Genomic DNA, 23,170 nt, shown 5'->3' on the forward strand with positions numbered 1-23,170 from the left:
AACCAAAGGTAACCTACACTCTGAGTTTTTCCAGAGACAACAGGATGCCCCACTGTTCTATTCTGTTTTCTTACACTAAGAGGAAATCTGTGTCTCTTTAACTTCTACCCATAGAGCTACTCTGCATAATAATTTTCCAAAGACAGACATTCAAAACCTGAAGATAAAAGTGGTATAATTTCCTAACCCAAGCTTGCTTTGTCCATGCTAAATATAATTAGTTGCCTTTACAATTCTTCATATAATTTTAAGACTCATTCATCATCTTTATGCACCAATATTCAGCACATTCTTAACAAAAGCTCATTGCCCAGAGCAGTGCTGAAGACTACCATCTCTGTGACTATGGATGCTATCTGCTCCTTTTAAGACTGTGTTATCATTTAGGGAAATCATGTCACATAAAGGGTCATCTTGAGTTTGCAACATATAGGTTTTCTTCACATGAATTTCCTATTAAACAATGATCTCTTTATGTTACACCCAAAAGAAAAAAATTGGGGTGGGTAACAGAAGGTACATAAATGCAAGAATTAACCCATTTATCATATTGGTTGTGAATCCTATATTCTTATATTTTTCCCTCTCATCTTTATCTCTGCTGGAAATTTTATTTGACTGTCATTTATTTATTTATTTTTAGAGACAGGATCTCATTCTGTCCCTCAGGCTGGAGTCCAGTGGGGTAATCACAGCTAACTGCAGCCTGGATCTCCTGGGCTCGGATGATTCTTCCACCTCAGCCTCCAGAGTAGCTGGGACTACAGGTGCATGCTACCACACATGGCTAATTTCTTTAATTTTTTTTTATCTGGCTATTTTGCCTAGGCTGGTCTCAAACTCCTGGCCTCAATTGATCCTCCAGCCTCAGCCTCCCAAAGTGCTAGTATTACAGGAGTGAGCCACCACACAAGGCCAGAAAACTTTACATTTATATTTTCCACATCTTCATCCAAGTTCTTGGCAAAACTATTAAAATGTACCAAATCCTAACATAGCTGACTCTAGAGAAGACTTGCAAACTACCTGTTTTGGTAAATTAACTTTCAAATAAATATTTTGCTCTCAACTGGGAATTATCTCAACAAATTAAGGGAACATAAGATGATATTCTACATGTAAATATCTACACTAATCTATTTTTAAAAGGGATTTGAAAAGGTCAGAGAAGTTAGTTTGAGTAATTGGTCATTTTTCTAGGTGCATCTTGGTGAGTCAACAATTACGAAGTTAGTATTAAAAATTAAAAAAACCTTAAAGCTTACAAAATATTTTAAAATTCTGATTTTGTATTTGTGTTTGTCTAAAAATATGTAAATTCATGCTCATTAAGGTCAATTTTATGAACTCTTATATCTGAAGGAAAATTTTAATCAAACCAAATGATGCCTATATAAAGCCTAATTATTTCATGCTGTAGAATCAAAAATCTATAGTTCTTTCATGGCACTTTACAAGTCATACAGTTCAACCTTCTTTTTGCCTCTGTTTACACTGCTAGTTTGTAAAGATGCAAGAATGTGAACCCAGGTCTCCTCTCCATGATCTATGTCAATTCTCTAACAACACATCACTTCCCAGAACAGAGCTGCAAATTCAGACACCTTGTCTAGTGCTCTTTCCAAATCTCCATACTTTCTTATTCTTTCAGTTGCTTATACTGTTACCCAATCAACAAATTTTCCTCTACTTTTATGTAAATCTTGACAAAGCCTTCTCAAGTTAGACTGTACATAGTTATTACCTGATAGACGATTTTAAAATAAACCATTTTCTACTACTGCACTTTCTTGAAGTTCTGATTCCTTAGGTCTCAGGTGCGGTTCTGAGGACATACAGCTAGGATTATCAATCACTGTTTTAGAAGACAACTTGATGTCAGACAAACCTGAATTTAAAGCCCCTTTACTAGCTCCGTGGTCTTAGGTAACTATGTTACCTTATCTGTCTCATCTTCCTCATCTGCAAAATGAAAAAAAACATGATAATAATATACCTATCCCAGAGGGTTATTGGATGTATTAAGTCAGTATATATAGTATGTAATGCAGTCTCTGACATATAATAAGTCAACAGAAGTTATTATCATCATCCTGGTGCTCCTGGCCATCCACAAGCTTAAACTAGTTTCAGAATTTAAATGCACTTATGGCATGGCTTCCTGCAAATCTCCAGGCTGCCTTTCCAGCCACAGCTTTGGAAGGTGATATTCCCATTGTAGTTATATAAACGGAGCTTTATTTCACTCACCTGCAAGTAAAGAATTCAAAGAAAGTTCTAGGCAACTAGCATATGTTCATTAAATATATGTTCGATGAATGGATGAATGAATGAGGCTAAGAGATGATCCTTCAATGCCCTTATTATAGAAAAAGAGAATACCGAAAGTGATTACCCAGGAAATCTAGTTCAGATCTGGAATCAGAACTCAGGACATACTCTTTCTACCCTGTTGTTCAGGCTCAGCAGCTCTGCCTCCACCCTTCACTCTACCCCATCAGTTCAGAGGCTGGGATTTCCTCTGCAACAGCACCCAGTTAAAGAAAATTTTCAAAGCCACTGTAGCTTTTGTATGAGACTGCATAGATGATCTAGTCCCACCTGCTTTTTTTGGTTTTGGTCCCAAATTATATTACAAGTCCATAAACAGGCCCAACTGATGACACCCTTAGACCACTTGGTTACATATCCTTTCATATTAAATGCCTCAGTTTAGCTCCCAGATGCATTATGAAGATGAGCTAACCCAAATTGTTACTACCTATCTCAGTTGACACTACAGATCCACAGCTCAGACTGTTGCTATTCCTTCTATCTGTGGTGACACTGTACCTCTTCCAACCCCCATGGTAACTACCAGATGAACTCTATTAATCTTTCAGTTACAGAAGAAAGTTAAGAAAGTGGCCCCAGTGTCACTTTCTCTGTAAGGGTTTGCTAGGGCCCATATCCCTCTCTCTCCCCTCATTTACAACTCTCCAAATTTCTCTTTTATATATTATTTGACAAAAGTGGAGCATCTTTCTCAGTGTTTCCTTTTGCCTTCACCGTATCTCTCCTAGAGCACTTAATTCTTCCTATCATACTGGTTTACCTATTCATCTCATTGTTTTCCACATAAAGCTAGCAAGGGGCTGCATGGGGAAGTGGCAAAGCCCAAACTGCCTCTTACCTTTGAGGACCTCAAAGATGCATGGTTATTAGTAAATAAAATTGTTTCTAATAAGTACTCTTTGGGGAAAATATGTTCTGAGCAATGAAAGTCAAAGAAAAATAATCATGAGACAGATACATGAATAAAAAGAGAAACGCCATGAAGTAGGCTGTACAATTTTCCAAGGCTATGGTAAGCATATTTTTATTGTCTATATAGCAATCAAAAGGGTCTATGGCAGAAAATCAGAAAAAAATTATTTTTCCTATGCATATAAGTCAAAATTATAGTCCTAATTCAAATGTTTAGTTAATACCATTAATAAATTATAATAGGGATGTAAATTTAGAATATGATAGACATTCCATGGGAGCAAGACTGCACTTAAGAATAAAACTGACGTATTCAGTGAAGGGTTAGTTACAAAGCTTATTACCTATTTTTTTTTTTTTTGCTTGTTTTGGGGGTTTTTTTTGTTTGTTTATTTATTTGGTCTTTGGTTTATTTTTTTGAGACGGAGTCTCTGTCAACCAGACTGGAATGCAGTGGTGCCATCTTGGCTCAGCGCAACCTCTGATTCCTGGGTTCAAGCTATTCTCCTGCCTCAGCCTCCCAAATAACTGAGATTACAGGTGCATACCACCACACTCTGCTAATTTCTTGTATTTTAGCAGAGACAGGGTTTCATCAGTCTCTTCTTCTTCATCAGTTGGTGAGGCTGATATTGAACTGCTGGCCTCAAGTGATCTGCCCACCTTGGCCTCCCTAAGTCCTGGGTTTACAGGCATGAGCCACTGCACCTGGTCTTTATTACCTAACTATTTTGATAAGATTATTTTGATAAGGTTTCATGTGAAAACAATGATGAAGAACATGTCATGGGTAATCAGTAAATGGTTAACAATAATTGAAGTAATCATTTCTTTTAAAAAATTTCTGAAAAGAAACTACCAATTCAGTGCTCTTGGCTTTAACCAAAAGCTCATGTAGGTATCTTAATGCCACAATAAACTACAGTTCATTCCAAAGGATCCCAGCTCATTTCTGTCAACTAGCTTCCCTGGAGACTTAACTGTGATGTAATTTTTGACTAAGTTGACCTATCTTCTCATCTATAATCTGCTTTTTCTTAATGCTGTCTCCAAAAGACAGTATCAATTCTAAAGAAAAATATGGTGAAATTTTTTTTTCATAAAACTAAAGGGACTACTAAAAATATATAGTTCATTCTGACTTTATATCCAGATTTCCTTAAGCTTAACTCAAATCTTTTCTATTGGTTTGATCTACCCTTTCTAAAAATGGCATTCTTCCATTTTCAGTAGGAATGTGGCTTTTCCCTAGAAAAGCTATTAAGTCAGAAGGACACATAGCTATTAGAGAGAAGAAAGCAATATTATAACATGATATTTTTGTCACCATTTTGTCTACCTTGTATTTCCTGTGCCAAAAGCACAGAGGGCAGAAAACATTCACTTCTAGACTCTGTGTCTATCTGGCAAAGTTAAAGTTCAACAGAAATGGGATTCAGAATTGCATATTAACACTTCCAGGGGTTTCTAAGGACAATATTGTCTAGTGAACAGTTCACCAGGTGAAAAAGGTTATGAAATTTTTCTCACAATTAATACCTGTGACCTCTACCAAGGCCACTTGTCTCCAGAACCTAGAACTGAAAAATTTAAACAATAGTAAACACTGCCGTCACTTTTCCTTACAGAAATGTACCAAGTGAAAATGGTTTGACCTCTTTGGCTGAAAAACATTATTGAAGTGGAAATAATTTTTTAGTTCACCTATTAAGTTCCTATCAATATTTAGGCCCATCCCTTATTCTATACACCTTTCTAATGCCCAACAACAAGGTTTCGAAAGTTACAGAGCATTTGATTTTATATCACTCTTACATCTTCCTCCTTCTACAGAAATTATCTGTGCACAGAAGGCATGGAGAAGCTGAACGTGTTTTGCAGAGCACGGTTGACTGGACAGCTGAAAGAGGCCTTGTCTCTCCTACATCATGGGTCCAGCACATCTGATCACAATTGCTGAGTGTTTAGTTACCTCTCTGCTACTCCTCATCAAAAACAATCATTCCAAAATGTTGTCTCAATCCTCTTTATCTTTAAACCATTTTTAATTTTTCAATATTCCTCTGAAAATTAGAAGCCAAAACAGATATACTAGTGGCCTGAACAAACAAAAAAAATTAAGGGAAAACAGAAATAGCAATGATACCTCCTCATTGATTAGAATTTTAATCAGACTATCCATAATGATATGTATTAAAACTCATATAGTGAATATAGGATATTCAATATAACAATTTTTTTCTCATGTCTCCTAAGCATATCCTACTTAAACATATTGTCTATTTTACTCCTCTGAACTCAATCCTATTTCTTATTAACTCTTACTAATTGAATCTACAAAATTATCTTTAAATTCTATCTCTGTCCTCAAAACACTAGCAATCTTAGCTAATTCGGTATGTCTTTTAACTATGACTTTCAACTTTTAAATGAAGTCGACACTCTTCCAGTCTTTCCTTTGGGAAAAAAATAAAACACTGCCTCCAAAATAAGCTATCGATTTAAAGACAAAGAATTCCATGTGCAAAGAAAGCCAAAATGCCTAACACAGTGGGTACTCAGTTAATATGGACCAAATGAATGGATAGTTTGATAAAAACTATTTTCTTAAATATCCTGATATATACATGTTAAGATTCTTCTGACAAACTCTTCACAAAGTTTAATGGGCCAACACGTGGTAGACCACACTAGTTCAGTTGTAGGGAAAATAATATTTAGGTTGGTGCAAAATTAATTGCAGTTTTTACTTTCCATGGCAAAAACCACAGTTACTTTGCACCGATCTAATAAATTAAATCAAACATAAGATGACATATTTGTAGTCCTCTTTTCTCCAACTGACAATCACTGTATAGTCTCCAAATGTTACAAATAAAAGTTTTACAACAGCAGTGCCACATTTTTACAAAGACAAAGGTTTGTAATAAAACAGAAAATGTAATTCAAATTTAATCTTTTTTTTCTCTAAAAGCTAATACTGAGTATGATCAATGCATCACATCTTGGAATTTCTTCAAAAAGTAAAATGGCATACAGAAACACTTTTCTAATTGTACAAGGATATTCCCTGCCCTATGATCTGTAATACCAAAAAAAGGAATTAAAGTTATCCAACAATCGAGAAACGCAAAATAAATTATGGCTCACATTATGGCGTTATGATGCACTATGTAGTCATTAAAGATAAAATAAGTTAGCCTCACACAATGGGAATGAAATAGTAATAGCCATCCTATATTACTGAATTAATAATATGTACACATAAATATGTGTATTTACATATACAAGCATTGATATATAGACATAAACATAAATGAAATAGATACAGGTGGTTACTTCTAAGATGTGGAAAGAAGTTTCTAATTTTTTCTATTGTATTATCAGTGCTTAATATACAAAATCAGGTATTTCTTTTGAAATTTAATATATTTTAGTAATTAAGTACCAAGAATTCAATGGATAAATAAGCAGTACAAAGTCATAATGAAATAAATTAAATGGGTTAATATACTTTGAAAAATCGAATAACATATCCAAAGGACATATGAAAACAGAGGGCATTCTGTACAATGACGTTTCTCACTGCATTTTCCAGGTCAGTGAAATAACAGAAGCCAATTGCATTTCCAGAAATATGAAAATGTTTAAGTTTTGTGTTTTGTTTATTCAGTGAAATATTAAAAATAACCAACATATGCTTAACAACGAGTTTGTGACAACAGAGATAAATCTAATGTGATACACTACATTTTAAAGTAGGAAACAAAACTGTTGATTCTGAATGATCATATTGCTACTTAAAAAAATAAAAAACTTGGACTGAGGAAATGCACCAAAATGTTAATGGTGGTTATGTGTGAGCGATGATATATATATAACATTTTTTTCATTTCCTCTATTTTCTATAATATGAAAACAATTAGTAAATATTAAAAAGCTATAAGAAAAAAACATGTTTCTTAAGAAAATAAAGTGGAGCAAGTCTTCAAAATAAAATTTGAAGAATATGATTAACTTCAAATAGTGATGATATTTAAAAATTTTCCATTTCTGCTTTTGTGCATTTTTCATTTTTTCCCTAATGGTAAGCATTATGTTCATACTGGAAAATGGGTGATAAACTTTTAAAAATTACCTTGAAAATACTCAATGGCTTTGAATGGAATCTTTCAGAAGAAGGGTATTAAGCTGCTGATCCCTTTTCTTCTAGACTTTTGATAAATAAGAACATATTAATGCAAAGCGCAGGATTCAACAGGATAGGTGGATGGAACAGGATGGGACCGGACAACACAGGACAGAACAGGAACAGCGAAGAGAATAAATTATAATTATTGATACTATACTATAGCAATCTGAGAAACAACAGGGGCACCGGGTAATGTAAAGAAGAACTATTGAGGCACTGAGAGGGCATACGTGACAAAAGTTACTGACCCTTTAACACCACTACTAATCAATTGGCCCCAAACATTAAATATTATCCAACCTGTGGTTCCCTGGTCATACCATATTTCTATAATATATTTCTTATGGCTTGCATTTCTTAGGTGCTGTTAAGACATTTAACAAGCAATTTTGGAAAAAAGCATTTTAATGTATATTAAAATTTTAATAAAAGAAAATCCTAATATCCTGCCATGTACAAAACAAAACACTTCCACTCATATTCTGCCCACAACCTTCCTAACCAACGATTGCTCATTAGGGTTGGTACAAGCTATCTACTATACTGTACTGTGCAGGATAGAAAATTTAGGCTTTTCTATAAAGTCAGGCTGAGTTGTTTTCCACTTTTTTGTTTACCTGTTTTTCAAGAAAATCCATTCCACTATTTGCACCTATCCTTTTAATGTTCTTTCTTATATTTTTTATTCCACTGCCTAGTACTCCCAAGCTTGATGTTTATTTGTTAGGCTTATTGTTTTACTGTAACTACATATACATACATATATATAGATATATATGTATTATATATATGGCATCTTGTTGTTTAAATTGTTACTATTATTTGCAGTTCATAAGAAAGATATATAGAAATGAAATCATACTTAAAATACTGACTACATTCATTCCTTATGTCACACAATATACTTTGGTTTTTCTCACTGAAAACTAGGTATTACAATCAAATATCTTAATATTTGTAAACTTGTTCCATATGTCAATATTAATTTCATATTTATCTTAATCTGACTAAATTCAACTGCTATAACAAGCACGTAAAGAAATACTTTTTTTTTTTTTTTTACAAAAAGAACAACTTATTTGTGCTCCTTTTTTAAAGAAACCAAGCAGGCAAACCCAACAAACTACCATGTAATATTTATATTACAATAGTATTCTTTATATTCATGATGATGCTATTTGAAACAGCGGCAAATTAGAGGTATTCTGAGTTTACATGCTTAGAAGAATGGATAAATAAAAGGTGGTAGATGCAAACTATGGAATACCATGTAGCAGTTGGAAGCAAGAAACAAAAGAAGCAGATAGCCATGTAAATAGACTTCAAAAATATCATACCAGATGCGAAAAATTCAGAAACTAAGTAAGTCCTATAACCCAATACCATTTTTGTGAATTAGAAGACACATATACGTAAAACACCAAAAAAAACTATAAACATCATTTAGCTCCCAATTAGAAAGAGTGCTGTTGTAAGGAGAATGCAGTGGTGTCAACCTTTCTGGCACCAGGGACTGGTTTTAGGAAAGACAATGTTTCCACAGATTGGCAGAGGGGGCAGTGGTGGTTTTGGGATGATTCGGGTGCATTACATTTATTGTGTACTTCACTTCTATTATTACATTTTAATATATAATGAAATAATTTCACAACTCACCATAATGTAGAATCAGTGAGAACCCTAAGCTTGTTTTCCTGGAATTAAATGATCCCATGGAGGGGGGGCGGTGGTGATGGGAAACGGTGACAGATCATCAGGCATTAGATCTCAAAAGGAGCTTGTAACCTAGATCCCTCACATGTACAGTTGAAAATCAGTTTCACTCTCCTAAAGAATCGAATGTCACCGCTGATCTGACAGGTGGTGGAGCTCAGGTGGTAATACAAGTGATGGGGAGCTGCTGAAAATCCAGATAAAGCTTTGCTTCCCCGTCAGCTGCTCACCTCCTGCTGTGTGGCCTGGCTCCTAACAGGCCAGGAACTGGTTTCTGTCTGTGACTTGGGAATTGGGGGCCCCTAAGAGAGTAGGATTGGATAATGGAGAATGATTAAATGGATGAATGAATAAATGAACGAAAGATGAAGAAAGCAAAATGGAGCCTTGCACAAACCCATGAGGATAGTGTGTTATGAACTTAGGTATATGTATAATTAAATATTCTGTACTTCATATCAAAAAAAGTTTTTAAAAACTTTTTGTTTTTATGGGAAGAATTCACTGTTACTGTCCTTTTCACATGTATCTCAGTTTATGAGCTGCTCGACGGAAGGTTTAAAAAGGCCAAGAAATTGGGAGCTAAAATGTGGAAACCACAGCCAACTGACAAGCAATTAATTGCGAGCTTAAATATTTTTAAAATTCTAATTAAGAAAATAATATATACTGTCTTTGGAAAAATTTTTTTCATATAACTTCAAAATGCATGCTTTGCTGTAAACTAGAAGACATTTTCTCTTAGCTGTTGGAAATTTTATAATCATTTTATAATCATTAACAAATATTTATAAATAGATTTCAACTTCAAAACAGTCTTAACTCCAAAGATATTTTCTGAGAGAAACACGTCTTAGCATTGTTATAAATTTATCTACTATAACTTGCCATTAGGATGAAGGAAATTAACACTTTTTGAGGGCCTTACACGCATTTCTTCCTCACCTCGGTTAATCTTTTCCTCTCTTTCCCTGCTCCTCTTTTCCCCCACCAATAATCCTGTAAGTGATATATTAGGTCAAACTATGCCAAACTAAACACAGGTTAAAATAAATTGTTGTTTTTTTGAGTCAAAATGTTTTTATATTGAAATGTTCATGTAGTTCAATTAATAATATAAATCTCAATTGAAAACTGAGGAAATTGAGGATTTCAAAGTTTTAATAATTCACCTAAACATGTATTTGTCAGGAGGTGAAGTTGAGATTTCAACTTAAATCAATTTTCCACAAAATTCATGCTCTTTTCATGATATCGTGCCACTCCCATTGATATTCTCAACTTTTCACAGATGTTACCATAGTTGATATTTGAGCTGAGAGACATTATGTGCTCAGGAAAAGGTGACAGAAGACACTTGATTTTAACAACAATCAGAATGATGATCACAAAGAACTTTAACAAATTAACTTTCATATATCTAAAATTTGTACACTGAACAAAATGTATTTTCTCAAAGCATGACACACTCAAGATTTAAACCCATTACAAGTCTAAGACTAAACTCTTCCAAAATTTACATTTGACTCGTTCTTTCACTCTTAAATATTTTGAAAATGTACAAAATCAAAATAGCAAAACAGTTAGTTCAGTGATAGTTTCTACACAGTCCAAGCCAATCTCTAACCCCAGAGAATAACCACTTGACCCAAGGAGTTTAAGGCTACAGTGAACTACGATCATGCCTGTAAATAGCCACTGCATTCCAGCCTGGGCAATATAATGAGACCCTATAAAATTAATTAGCCAGAAATAAAATTACTCTCATCCTATCTCCTAAGTAATCTCGATAGGTGGTTATTTTCTTGTTCTACAACTTTCTCGCCTTATGAGATCCATCCTCACCCTCCTTGAAATCCATGCTTTCATATAAGGTGGAGTAGCAGGGATTTTATTCAGGATAAGATGTTAAAGGAAAAGCACATAAAGGAAGGCACATTGGAGGAAAAGGAAGCTCACAAAGAGAATCACAAGTATAGCATGGGGATAAAAGAAACTTGTTTGGATCACTGCCACTCCAGATCCTCCGACCAGACCTGAGCTTTGTATGGTCACATTAAATGAGATTATTTGCAATTTGAAATCAGGTATTCAAAAATCTCATCATAAAGAGATATAGTCATAAAGGCATTCCATATAATATTTTCTTAATTATACCCTGTTGTTAAAATGCTCCTATTAGAAAAAATAATCTCAGCTATATAAAATTATTTTGCTTTGGTTAAATCACTCATATCTTCTTCCCTTAAAATTTATCAGACCCCTGAAAGTTTTGATATGTGTCTAGAGACCTTGAACAATCCTTTCATGGATTTCCATATCCATGAAAATCTTTGATAGTTTCTATTTAGAGAGGAGAGCCATTGTCAAATTCAACTTTCCAATTTCTAAAGATGAACACAATTTCTACTGAATGAACAAACTTCTTCTTTCCTTTGCTTTTTCTTTAAACTCATTGTTAAAACTGAAAGTACACTACTTTTCACTAGACACTAACTTTTTATCACATTGCTTGAGTTTTATTATATCACCAAGTTGAACATCCCTAGGATATGCTTCTAGCAATCACATAAACTATGTAATTTGCTCTTTCAATTGTCCCTTGGCATATGCATGGAGCTGGTTCCAGGATCCCTGCATGTACCAAAATATTCAAAATATTCAATGTGCATATTCAAGTGCCCCAGTGGGCCCTGTGGAACTGTCCTCCAGGAAAAGTAGGTCCTTAGTATATGCGGGTTTCGTATCCTGCAAATCCATGTTTGGTTGAAAACAATCTGCGTGTAACTGGAGTTGCCCAGTTCAAATCTTTGCTGTTAAAGGGTCATTATATACACTTGTTTTACTATTGTTTACAACATGTCACAGACCTTCATGATCCTACTTCGACAGTCAACACTGAAAATGTAAATCATATTGCATGTTAAGGGTTGACTGCGATTTTTTTGGTATGAAGACAAACATCTCATTCCTTTCTCAAAACTTTCCTTAATGAAGTCCAGGGGAACAATGTCATGGCACCATGGCTGGAGCCTTAAAATCTTTGTGAAATGCAAATCAAAACCACATTGAGATATCATTTCACTCCAGTTAGAATGGCGATCATTAAAAAATCTGGAGATAACAGATGTTAGAGAGGATGTGGAGAAATAGGAGCACTTTCACACGGTTGGTGGGAGTGTACATTAGTTCAGCCATTGTGGAAGATGCTGTGGCCATGCCTCAAGGATCTACAGAGAGAAATTCCACTTGACCCAGCAATCCCATTACTGGGTATATACCCAGCAATCCCATTACTGGGTATATACCCAAAGGATTATAAATCGATCTTTTATAAAGACACATACACACGTATGTTCATTGTGGCACTGTTTATGATAGCAAAGACCTGGAACCAACCCAAATGCCTATCAGTGATAGAGTGGACAAAGAAAACGTGTCACATATACACCATGGAATACTATGCAGCCATAAAAAAAGATGAACTCATGTCCTAGGGACATGGATGAATCTAGAAACCATCATTCTTAGCAAACTGACACAAGAACAGAAAACCAAATACCACATGTTCACATTCATAGGCGGGTGTTGAACAACGAGAACACATGGGTACAGGGAAGGGAACATCACACACTGGGGTCTGTTGGGGGCTGGGGAGCTAGGGGAGGGACAGCAGGGGGTGGGGAGGTTGGGGAGTGATAACATTGGGAGAAATGCCTGATGTAGGTGACGGGGGTGGAGGCAGCAAACCACCATGGCATGTGTGTACCTATGCAACAATCCTGCAAGATCTGCACATATACCCCAGAACTTAAAGTACAATTTAAAAAAAAAGCTTTGTGAAATGATAGGAGACAGAAACAGTACCTAACAACAATCTTTCACATCCATGGAATTTAATTCTTCAAACTACTTTCTTATCTATTAAGTCATCATGCTCAATACAATATTCTGAGACAAGTAGAATATTTCTATCATGTTTTCCTGGGGTATAAAACAGTAAAGTGAATTATTGTATGAGGCTGTGAAGGATAAGAGCAGAGGGAGGAAAGACGATTGACATTTTTAGATCTCCCATTATGTAATAGATTTCATGTTAGGTACTTATAATCAATGAGCAAATTGCTTACAAATTACGTTCTTTAGCTTTCTCTTAAGAATAGAACCTACCTTGTAGAATAGTGGACACTGTAGCAAAGAACATATCAGGAACTTGGCACAATGTCAGGCCCATGAAAAGATTGCAATGAAAGCTAGCTCTAGCTATTAGTATTATTTATCTTAATTTCCTTTAAAATTTACAATAATCTGAGATAGGTAATTTATCTAATTTATCTGTTGAAAGCTCCAAGATTCAATGAAAATTAATAAAAAGTGTTACATAATGTTTTATTGAATGAAATGTGTTCCACTCAAACTAAAATTCCACCCAACAATCATAGCCAAATTGCCACAAACTTTGTGCCAATAACAAATAGCAGCAAATAGCCTCTCTCTCTCTCTCTCTCCAGAGGATCAGGGAGGCAACCAGAGGTCAACCAAAGGACTGAAGGTAACATGTTCCAACTGACCAGCAGACATGCAACCTCATCATCAAACATCCATTTATTAAGCACCCATGAGCCCTGAAATAATAATAGAACAAAGGGTAAATCTCTGTCCTAGATGTCATCTCATATGCTCAGCATCTGTATGCTCAGCAAATCCCTTCCATCTTTATGTCTCTGAATTCTTTTTAACATACATATATACACACACATATATATGCATACATAAATAATATACGATATTATCCTTCAGTACTATTCATAGTATTGATGCCATTAATACTAATTACCATTAATATTTGTAGTAAGTTACCAATTCGCTGAGTGCCTATGTACCAAGTGTTAAGCATTTCACCTGCATTTTCTCATGTTATCCTTACATCTAATCTAAGAGTAGGGCTTAAGCCCTATTTTATGAGTAGAGTTCACACCTAGGCTGAGAGAAGAACTATGTGAAAATCACAAAGGGAGAGAAATGCTTAACCACAATCAAACTCATATCCATATAGCTCCAAAGCCCATGACCTTTTCAGTAAAAGTTATAATTATTTTTGTCTCCAGAATTACCAAGACAATTTTAAAATCAGTTTTATGGTAAATATAATGCTTAGCATGATGGGCAAGAAGAAAAGAATTCATGTTAGAAGACCTACAATCCACATTCAGCTCTGCACTGAGTCCACAAAGAAAGCATTTAATTATATGAATTTATCTATCAAATGGGATGAACGGACTAGAGCAGTCCACAGCTCTACAGGCTTCTGTCCCTCCAGGCTGAGTGTTGCCCAGGAAAAAGTATACACAACTATGACTAGGACTAGAACTACAACGACTACTACTATTATTGGCCTCAGCAGTTTGGAAGGTAATATAGTTACTCAATATTCACTAATTCCTTTTCTGGGAGTCATTTCCCTGAATTCATACTCTTGATGCCAAGATCTATAAAATCAAAATAAAATACGAACGCTGCTCCTCCTAGGTGCTAATTTATCTGATTTTCTTCTTTGGGGTCATGGAGGGAATAAACAGTTGTATAAGAGCATGTTTGAAATAGTTTCGGGGTGGGGATAAGAATAATGCTCTACAAATCTCTGAGGAGGAATATTGCAACACCTTCTGAAAAGGGCCTGGGAAGGGCCCTTGTGCTATGTCATTCTAGAATGCTACGGCTCAGCTGGACTTCTACAATCAAGAAGAAACAAAACCACATTAACCTCAAATTAATTTCTCAGAATGCATGCTTAGCTTCCAAAGGAAGACTGACAAAGTTGGCAGATGTACCAAATTGAACTTACCTCACAATGTGACTGTATTTGGACACAATCTTTAAAGGGGTAATGAAGGTTAAATGAGGTCATTGGGATGGGCCCTAATCCAATATGATTGGTGTCCTTATAAGAAGAGATTAAGACACAGACACACAGAAGGAAGGCCATGTAAAGACACTGGAAGAAGAGAGCCAATTATAAGCCAAGGAGAGAAGTCCTCAGAAGAAACCAACCCTGCTGACACCTTCATCTTGCACTTCTAGCTTCCAGAACTGTGAAGAAATTTCTTTCCTTTAAACCTGTGGTTTCAAGGAAATTATAATATAATTTTATCAAAGAAATATAACTCATTTAACCTGTCAATAAACAGGAAGAAATTGTTTAAAGCTGTGGTTTAAAGGAAAGTCTGTGGTACTTTGTTATGGCTGCCCTAGAAAACTAACAAAGTCCACCTCATATATAAGTTATACAAGTCCACCTCAAATATAAGAATAATGCATATATTCTTACCTTTACTTCTGATCGAGTACTTCTTAACGAATGCAAAAACACACTAACATGCAGAGGGAAACACATAGAAACAGTATATTCAGAGCCACCATGGCAAAATGTATAAGGACCTTAGATAAGACTAGAGAATTCCAGTTCTAACAATGTTTCAGAAACTCACCTGGAGAACACAGTGGTTGAGAGCATGGTCTTCAGTTTCAGATAGATGTGGGCTCAACCTGGGCTTCTCTATCTATGTAACCTAACTACTCAGAAAGTTACCTAACCACTCAGAATCTCAGTTTCGCAATTCTGTAAAAAGCAAAGAGTTGCTAATCTAAGTTTCCCAATTCTGTAAAAAGCAGTAATTCCTATCTTCTACAATTGTTACAAGGATTCAATTAAAATAAGGATTAAATGGGATTATAAAAGTAAAGGGCCAAGAACTGTTTCTGACACATTATATATAATCAATAAATGGTAACAGTTGCTATTAGGTTGAACCATATAAAATGGCCGATATTTGACTGTTTTTGATCTATCAAAATGGCAATTCTATATGGTTCAACCTAATATTAATGTTGCAAAGAGATGACAGAGCACAATGGCTCACAATACAAATTTGGTCAACAGATAAATAGATAAAGAAAACACGGTATATATACATAATGGGATACTACTCAGCTTTACAAAAAAGAAAGAAATTCTGTCATTTGTGACAACATGAATGAACCTGAAGGACATCAAGTAAAGTAAAATAAGCTGGGCACAGAAAGACAAATACCACATGATTTTACTTACACGTGGAATCTAGAAAAGAATCTAACTGAATTCACAGAAGTAGAGAGTAGAATGGTAGTTGGTGGAAGTAGGAGGGGGTTGGGTAGATGTTAGTCAAGGGATACAAAATTTCAGATAGAAAGAATAAGTTCAGGAGATCTATTATACAACATGGTGACTATAGTTGATTACAATATACTATATTCTTGAAATTGCTAAGAGAGTAGATTTTGTGTTTTTATCACAAAAAGTGATTAGTATGTAAGGTAATATACATGGTAATCAGCTCAATTTAGCCATTCCACAATATACACGTATTTCAAAATACCATGTGGTACACGATAAATACAATTTGCATTTGTCAGAAAATTTATAAAACAAGCATACAAGTTCTGGAAACAGGATCTTTAGGCTAGAGTCCTGTCTCTGTCCCTCACTACCAAGTTATAGAACCCCTCTAATTCAATTTCTCAGCTACAAAACAAAAACTTGAAAACATGCCCTCCATCCTATGGATGAGAGAATTAAATAATCAGTTCAAAGCTCTTAGACTAATGTCTAGCATTAGCCAGCTCTCACTGAGTATAATCTGTTATTGATATTATTAATATCATTCATAAAAAAAAATGAAGATTTGACTATCTCTGTCATTCATTCTAACTTTCAATTCTATGCAGTTTGGAATGATACTGATAAAAGAGAATTATGCAGTTGACATTTAGCTATCTAACAAATGGGTTAAATATTGAGCCTTAGAATTCTGATAAATATTGTGAAATCAGAAATGATTTAAATAAAAATGTCCCATAATTCCTTCACAATTTATCTAAGGCAAGTCTCAAACAAGTATAATACTAAAAATATATTTTTTCTTGAGGGTAAATTAATCATTTTCCTTAACTTCTTAATTTAACTCTTAAATTGCTAGACATTTTAAAGTATCGTTTCACCTAAAACGTAAAGCTGGTAGTCCATACAGTGTGGGGTTTTAAATGTTCTTGCATATGTTCATACAGCTGTTCATTACAGCAGGCTAATATTGGACTAAGGAGAAGAATAGACTAAATAGTGACCAAGCCACTAATTCAGTCGGTGATAGTGAACAAATCACTTCGATCTCATTTTTCTATTTTGGAAAATGAAAAGTTATAAGTAAAGATGTCAAAGTTCCCTTCCAAGTCTAAAATTCTATGAATCACTATCTATTGTAAATAGATGAAGAATATAATGTATTATATTATATTATATTTAATATAATATATTAAAGATATAAATAGATGAAGAATATAATGTATTATATTATATTATATTATCTCTTTAATATATTATATTAAAGATATAATATATTATATTATATTATCTTTAATATAATATATTAAAGATATAATATATTATATTCTTCATCTATTTACAAATGATGAAATAGAATATATTTCATCAAGAAATATAACCCATTTCACCTGTCAATAAACAGGAAGAAATTGTTTTTAAATAGCAGAATGTTAAATAATACTAACTAAAAACGTCACCTGAATTGGAACCATAACATGTGCCTGAACAACTCTAGCTCATGACTTTAATAGTCTGTACAATTAAGAGTTAATGACTACATCTCTTCTGAAATTAACAGGGAGGATACATTCATTCTCAGCAGAATTAAAGCAGCCCAGACCAGCTGTGAAACCAACACTGACTTAAAATCCTAGGTCCATTTGTCCAGACTCTAGTCTCTGACCTTAAAGAATTCACATGACATCAGATGTCTGTCTCTGTAAAGTGTTATGATATAACTTCCAGGACTCTTGAGAAGGTAAATTAGTTAATGTTTCTAACTGATATTGATTGACTAAAGAAAGATAATCCTGGTGTTTCACTAGAAAGAATCTGAATGCTCATAACTTTCTTCCAGAAAGCATAGGTATTTCAGTAAAAGTTAAAAAAAAAACTTCATGATTACACAGCAGATCTAAAACAATATTTGTAAATAAAAGCAAAATAAAAATTAAAATCTCATCATGATACCATGAGAATACCTAGTTTGAAATTGAATAGTTTGGAGGGAAAAGATACACATATTTATATATGTATATATAAATTATATATATTTTTTATATAAATATGTATATATACATGGGCAGTTTAACTCAAAACACTGTCTACAGGAGCTCTCGAATTCATGGTTATCTGTTTTGAGTTGTGTTGTATATATGTGTGTATATATATACACACACATGAGTTGTGTATATATATGTATATATGTTTATATACATATATATACACATATATATGAAACATTTATCTAAAAATGTCCCCTTAATTGGAACCATAACGTGTGCCTGAGCAACTCTAGCCATAGGGGACTACCCATAACCTGATGTCTCTTTTACTGCCTGGTTAGTTGGCTATATATTATTAAAATCAATGCCACTGGCTTCTTTCTCGTTTTTTAAGTTATATGCATATATAACTAAGACACATTGAATCTGGTATCATAAAATCATTCTCTTTTCAAGTTAAAATGTTTATGGGAATTATATGATATTCTTTAATAATTAAAATGTGAAAAACACAACTCAAAACAAGTAAACATGAATTCAAGAGCTCCTGTAGACAGTGTTTTGAATTAAACTGCCCCAATATTTAAAAAAACAAAAAATAGAAAACTACATTTCTGAGAGTTGAACTTACAACCTACTACTACTTTCTACAAAATGCAAACAACTACACTTTCCATTCCTTGAAAATAAATAAATAAAAATAGACTTAACCTTAAGCAGTTAATGAAGTCCTTTATCTAAAAGGTTGCTATGGGAGAGTGGAGCAGGTTATTATTTGGTTGGTTTGTTTGCTTGTTTGGGTGCTCGTTTTAGCTTCTCTCAATAAATTTGTTTTTCCTCAACTAATTTTAAGATTAAAAAACTCACAACATGTGACAATTGAACAGCGCGAGGAAGTGCACAGTCTGATTAGCACATTAACTCAGGCTTAATAAACCAGCCGTGACCACGTTGCCTCCAGTCTGGATCAGACCAGTCTGGGGGAGGATAATCATGATGAGAACCCCCAACAAAACATATTAATCCCAATGTTATTTTATCTTCCAGCAATTAACATCTTAGTTTTTCTGTCAATCGTATGTAACTTTTTTACTATTTAATTTTATTCTGAGAACAGAAACCAAGAAATAAAAGTGGATATTCTAGTTCTGAGAAGTAAACACTTTCACCTTCATTCTCAAAAGTTCCCACCCTCAGAAAACTCAGGTGAGACAGAAGTCACAGAGATTTTTATAGTTCTATACCAATAATATTTATTTATTTTAAAAGGAGGATCTAGCTGGGTCACCCAGGCTGGAGTGCAGTGGCCCAATCATAGCTCAGTGTAGCCTCCAGACTCCTGGGTTCAAGCAATCCTCCTGCCTCAGACTTTCAAGTAGCTGCAGTTACATGACTGTGCCACCACACCCAGCTAATATATAAATATATATATATATACACACACACACACGTGTGTGTCTATGTGTGTATGTGTATCTGTAGCGATGGGGTCTCACTTTGCTGCTCAGGCTAATCTCAAACTCCTGGCTTCAAGTGATGCTTCCACCTCAGCCTCCCAAACCAATAATTTTTATAGTTCCACAACTTCCCATCCATTGACAATTCCTGCTTAGTAGAGGAGGAGCAAGAGGACTACCCATATCCTGACGTCTCTTTTATTGCCTGGTTAGTTGGGTATATATAATTAAAATCAATGCCACTGGCTTCTTTTTCCTTTTTTTAATGTGTTACTGAAAAACTTTAAATTGTGTATATTACTTGCACTTTGATAAGTCATCGGACCTCATTTGATAAGTCAGCAGACCTCATGGGAAGCTGGATCACTTGAGGTCAGGAGTTTGAGACCAGCCTGGCCAACATGCTGAAACCCCATCTCTACTAAAAATACAAAAATTAGTCAGGTGTGCTGGTGCATGTCTGTAGACCCAGCTAATCAGAAGGCTGAGACAGAATTGCTTGAAGCCAGCAATCGAAGGCTGTAGTGAGCTGAGATCACGCCACTGCACTCTAGCCTGGGTGTCAGAGCAAGACTGTCTCAAAAAGAAAAAAGAAAAGAAAAGAAACTGCAATCTCCTTGTACAAAGCAATATGCCCTAAGTGACACTATCTTCTGTTAAGCAATCAAATAAGAAGGGGATGGAAAGGAAGAATGAGATCAGAAACATCATAGAAAAGAAAAAAGAAAAATATTAACATAAATCAGAAAAAAAAGTTTTGCCCAGTGTCTTTCTCATATTATACTAGAATACTGGAATATCATGAGCCACTAACCCAAGGCAATCACTGAGAACTGCCCGGAAATGAAAAACCCCATTAGACCCGTACTTTGTGAGAGTTGTCAGTAAAAGCAAACAGTGCAGAACTCCTCTGGATAAGCTCATGAGCAGGCTAAAAGCACTGATAAAGTGTAAACTAAAAGCTTGTCATTGGTTGGTCCTCCTGGTGAATCAGATCCTCCAGGGTACTTAGCAAGCGGGCAATAGGTAGCAACTTTTTTTTTCTTTCTTTCTTTCTTTTTTTTTTTTTTTGAGATAGAGTCTTGCTCTGCTGCCGGGGATAGAGTGCAACGGCACGATTTCGGCTCACTGATACCTCCGCCTCGCGGGTTCAAGCAATTCCCTGCCTCAGTCTCCTGAGTAGCTGGGATTACAGGCGCCCACCACCACGCCTGGCTATTTTTTGTACATTTAGTAGAGACAGCGAACTCCTGACCTCATGATTCACCTAACTTGGCCTCCCAAAGTGCTGGGATTACAGGTGCGAACCGCCGTGCCCGGCCAAATAGCAACTTTTTTAAGGCACCAATAAACTGGTCTGGCAGGTTCATTCATTTCACTTCAGCTGATACTACCTCCGGTTCTTGAGAGAGTCAATCTTTTTAACTTGTACAAGTGTGAATGATAAATCAAGAAAATGTGACCACCTTAGAGAACAACAAATATTTCTAAAGTGAACAGCACACATTTCTTTAAGGAATGGAACTGACCAAACCTGTAGCAATGTCTGCCAGTGTTAAACCCATTGCACCAAATCATCCAAGTTCAACTTACCCCCAACATCTGGTGGAGGTAGTGATACTCTGGCCCTTGGTTATACAGCAAGAAGGTTTTCCAGAAAAGTAGGACATTCATGGAGAGCCAGATGAGCTAAACCAAACAGACGTGAGAGGCAGAAAACAAAAACGAAAAATAATCATTACCTGATGAACAGAAACCACAGGTAAATTCCCTGGGCACAGCGCTTTCAATGAAATCTAAATCAGTAACTGCAGAAAGCATTTTCAATTAACCAGCAAGCTGAAAACCACTCAGAGGAAAACAAATCTGACTTTACCCCGCCCTTTCACCTGAGATTAAGCATTTGGATTCCAAATAGGTCTCCTAAATGATATATAGCTATCCCCTGCCATACAAAATGAGATTAAGAAATTAATGACATCACCGTATCCCAAGCAAACAGAAGGAATCTGGGAAAAGAACAAAGGGAACAAAAATGTTTAAAGGGTAAAGGAAAAGATGAGTTCACTGAAAATGACCTCTCTTCCTCCACATTTGCTCTCCCATCAATGTCAGAAAAATTCTCATGCATTTGGGGGACAGGCGCGCGGGGGTTGGGGGGTGTTCATTGTTATCTCCAGCATAAAGTTTTGTTAGTTGAGAATGTTCGCATTAAGACGAAACTTCCACTTCCAGCTTCCCACCCATGCACTCTCAGAGAATGAATCAAAATCGCGGCAGGACAGAGAAAACGCAAGGAGAGCGTAGCCCGCCATCCTACCAGGCAGAGGTGTTTAACCCCTTCGTTGGCGAGCCAGCTCCTCCAGGACACAGCCATGCCGCCGGCCCCGCTGCGCCGCGCTGTGTGCCCGCCGGCCCAAAAAGGAACGGGCGGCGGCCGGGGCAGCGGTTACAGTTACGCGGCCTGCGGGGACGCTGAGCGAGGACCGAGGGTCAAAGACTGAGTGGAAGCCCGAAGGCCCGGCGCCAAGCCAGCCCGGGCGGGGTCTGCTCCCCAGAGCCGGGTTTTCCGGGCGCCCTGACTCCGACCCGCGCCGGGTCAGCTCTGTCCACTCCTGGGCCCCGACCCCCAGCACTCCAGCGCGCGGCCCGGGCTGCCCCGGTCTGCTCCGCTGCCGCGCCGGCCCCTTTGTCTGGGGGCGAGCCTGTTGTTGTGGCTGCTGCTGCTCAGGATGTCCCGGGTGGGAACTTGGAGGCGTCCCCCGCAGCCTCTAGCCCGGCCTGCCAGGCTCCAAAATACTGACACACATGTGAACGATGATACTCATACTAAAAGTGGGAACCCTCCCCGCCCCCTCGTACACACACACGTATCTAGTTCTTTTGGACTGGTTGTTTTTCCCCAAAAAAGTTCATCTCAAAGAGGCTTGGTAAGGACATTTGAGCCGGAAACAGCCTTTTGTGTACTAGCTCCCTGTTCTCCCACCTTTCCTCAGCAAATTATCCCACTCCCAAAGGGAAGTCCCCAGACAGCACTTACCTATGGCTTCCCACTAGCCACCAGTTATCTCCTTCCCCGCCCATCACATACTGATAAAAAAGGCTTTAAAACAGTTCTGAATAAGAGCCCGGGCAATTAATGGTTAAAGCTGACGTAATTCTTAGGGGCTCTAGGAGAACTTAGATTCACTCACTTCACGAATCTTTTTGCTTTACTGCCTAGTCTGTTTAGTAGTAATAGGAATGCTCTCAATCCTGTACCAGAGGCCCAGTGAAGAGTGAGAAGCCTGTGGAATTGACACAGGTACCTACCCGACACTGCAACAAATCACTATTAGAGAAGAGAGGAAACAATGTCATTCATATAGAAAAATATCTGATGCAAAATAGATGTCCAGTAAAAGTTTGTCCAATAAAC

The 23,170-nt window shown here is 36.1% G+C and overlaps 1 protein-coding gene across 9 annotated transcripts in view; it reads right to left on the reverse strand.

Moving 5' to 3' along the window:
* The window catches only part of NOX4 (NADPH oxidase 4), a 154,149-nt gene extending 131,271 nt beyond the window's left edge, over positions 1 to 22,878 (reverse strand). For 3 of the 9 annotated variants that reach the window (XM_021665639.2, XM_012444856.3, XM_012444854.3), the window contains exons 1-2: positions 22,073 to 22,157; positions 21,346 to 21,441 (exon numbers count right to left, since the gene is read on the reverse strand). In XM_021665639.2, coding sequence (XP_021521314.2) covers positions 21,346 to 21,441; positions 22,073 to 22,129 — 153 coding nt within the window. In that variant the 5' untranslated portion in view covers positions 22,130 to 22,157. The other 6 variants (XM_021665640.2, XM_021665641.2, XM_021665642.2 and 3 more) reach the window with 6 other exon arrangements.
* Between the last annotated feature and the right edge of the window lie 292 nt (positions 22,879 to 23,170).

Source organism: Aotus nancymaae, unplaced genomic scaffold (assembly GCF_030222135.1).
Source record: "Aotus nancymaae isolate 86718 unplaced genomic scaffold, 86718_ANA_hifiasm-v0.15.2.pri h1tg000059l, whole genome shotgun sequence".
NCBI classification, from domain to species: domain Eukaryota; kingdom Metazoa; phylum Chordata; class Mammalia; order Primates; family Aotidae; genus Aotus; species Aotus nancymaae.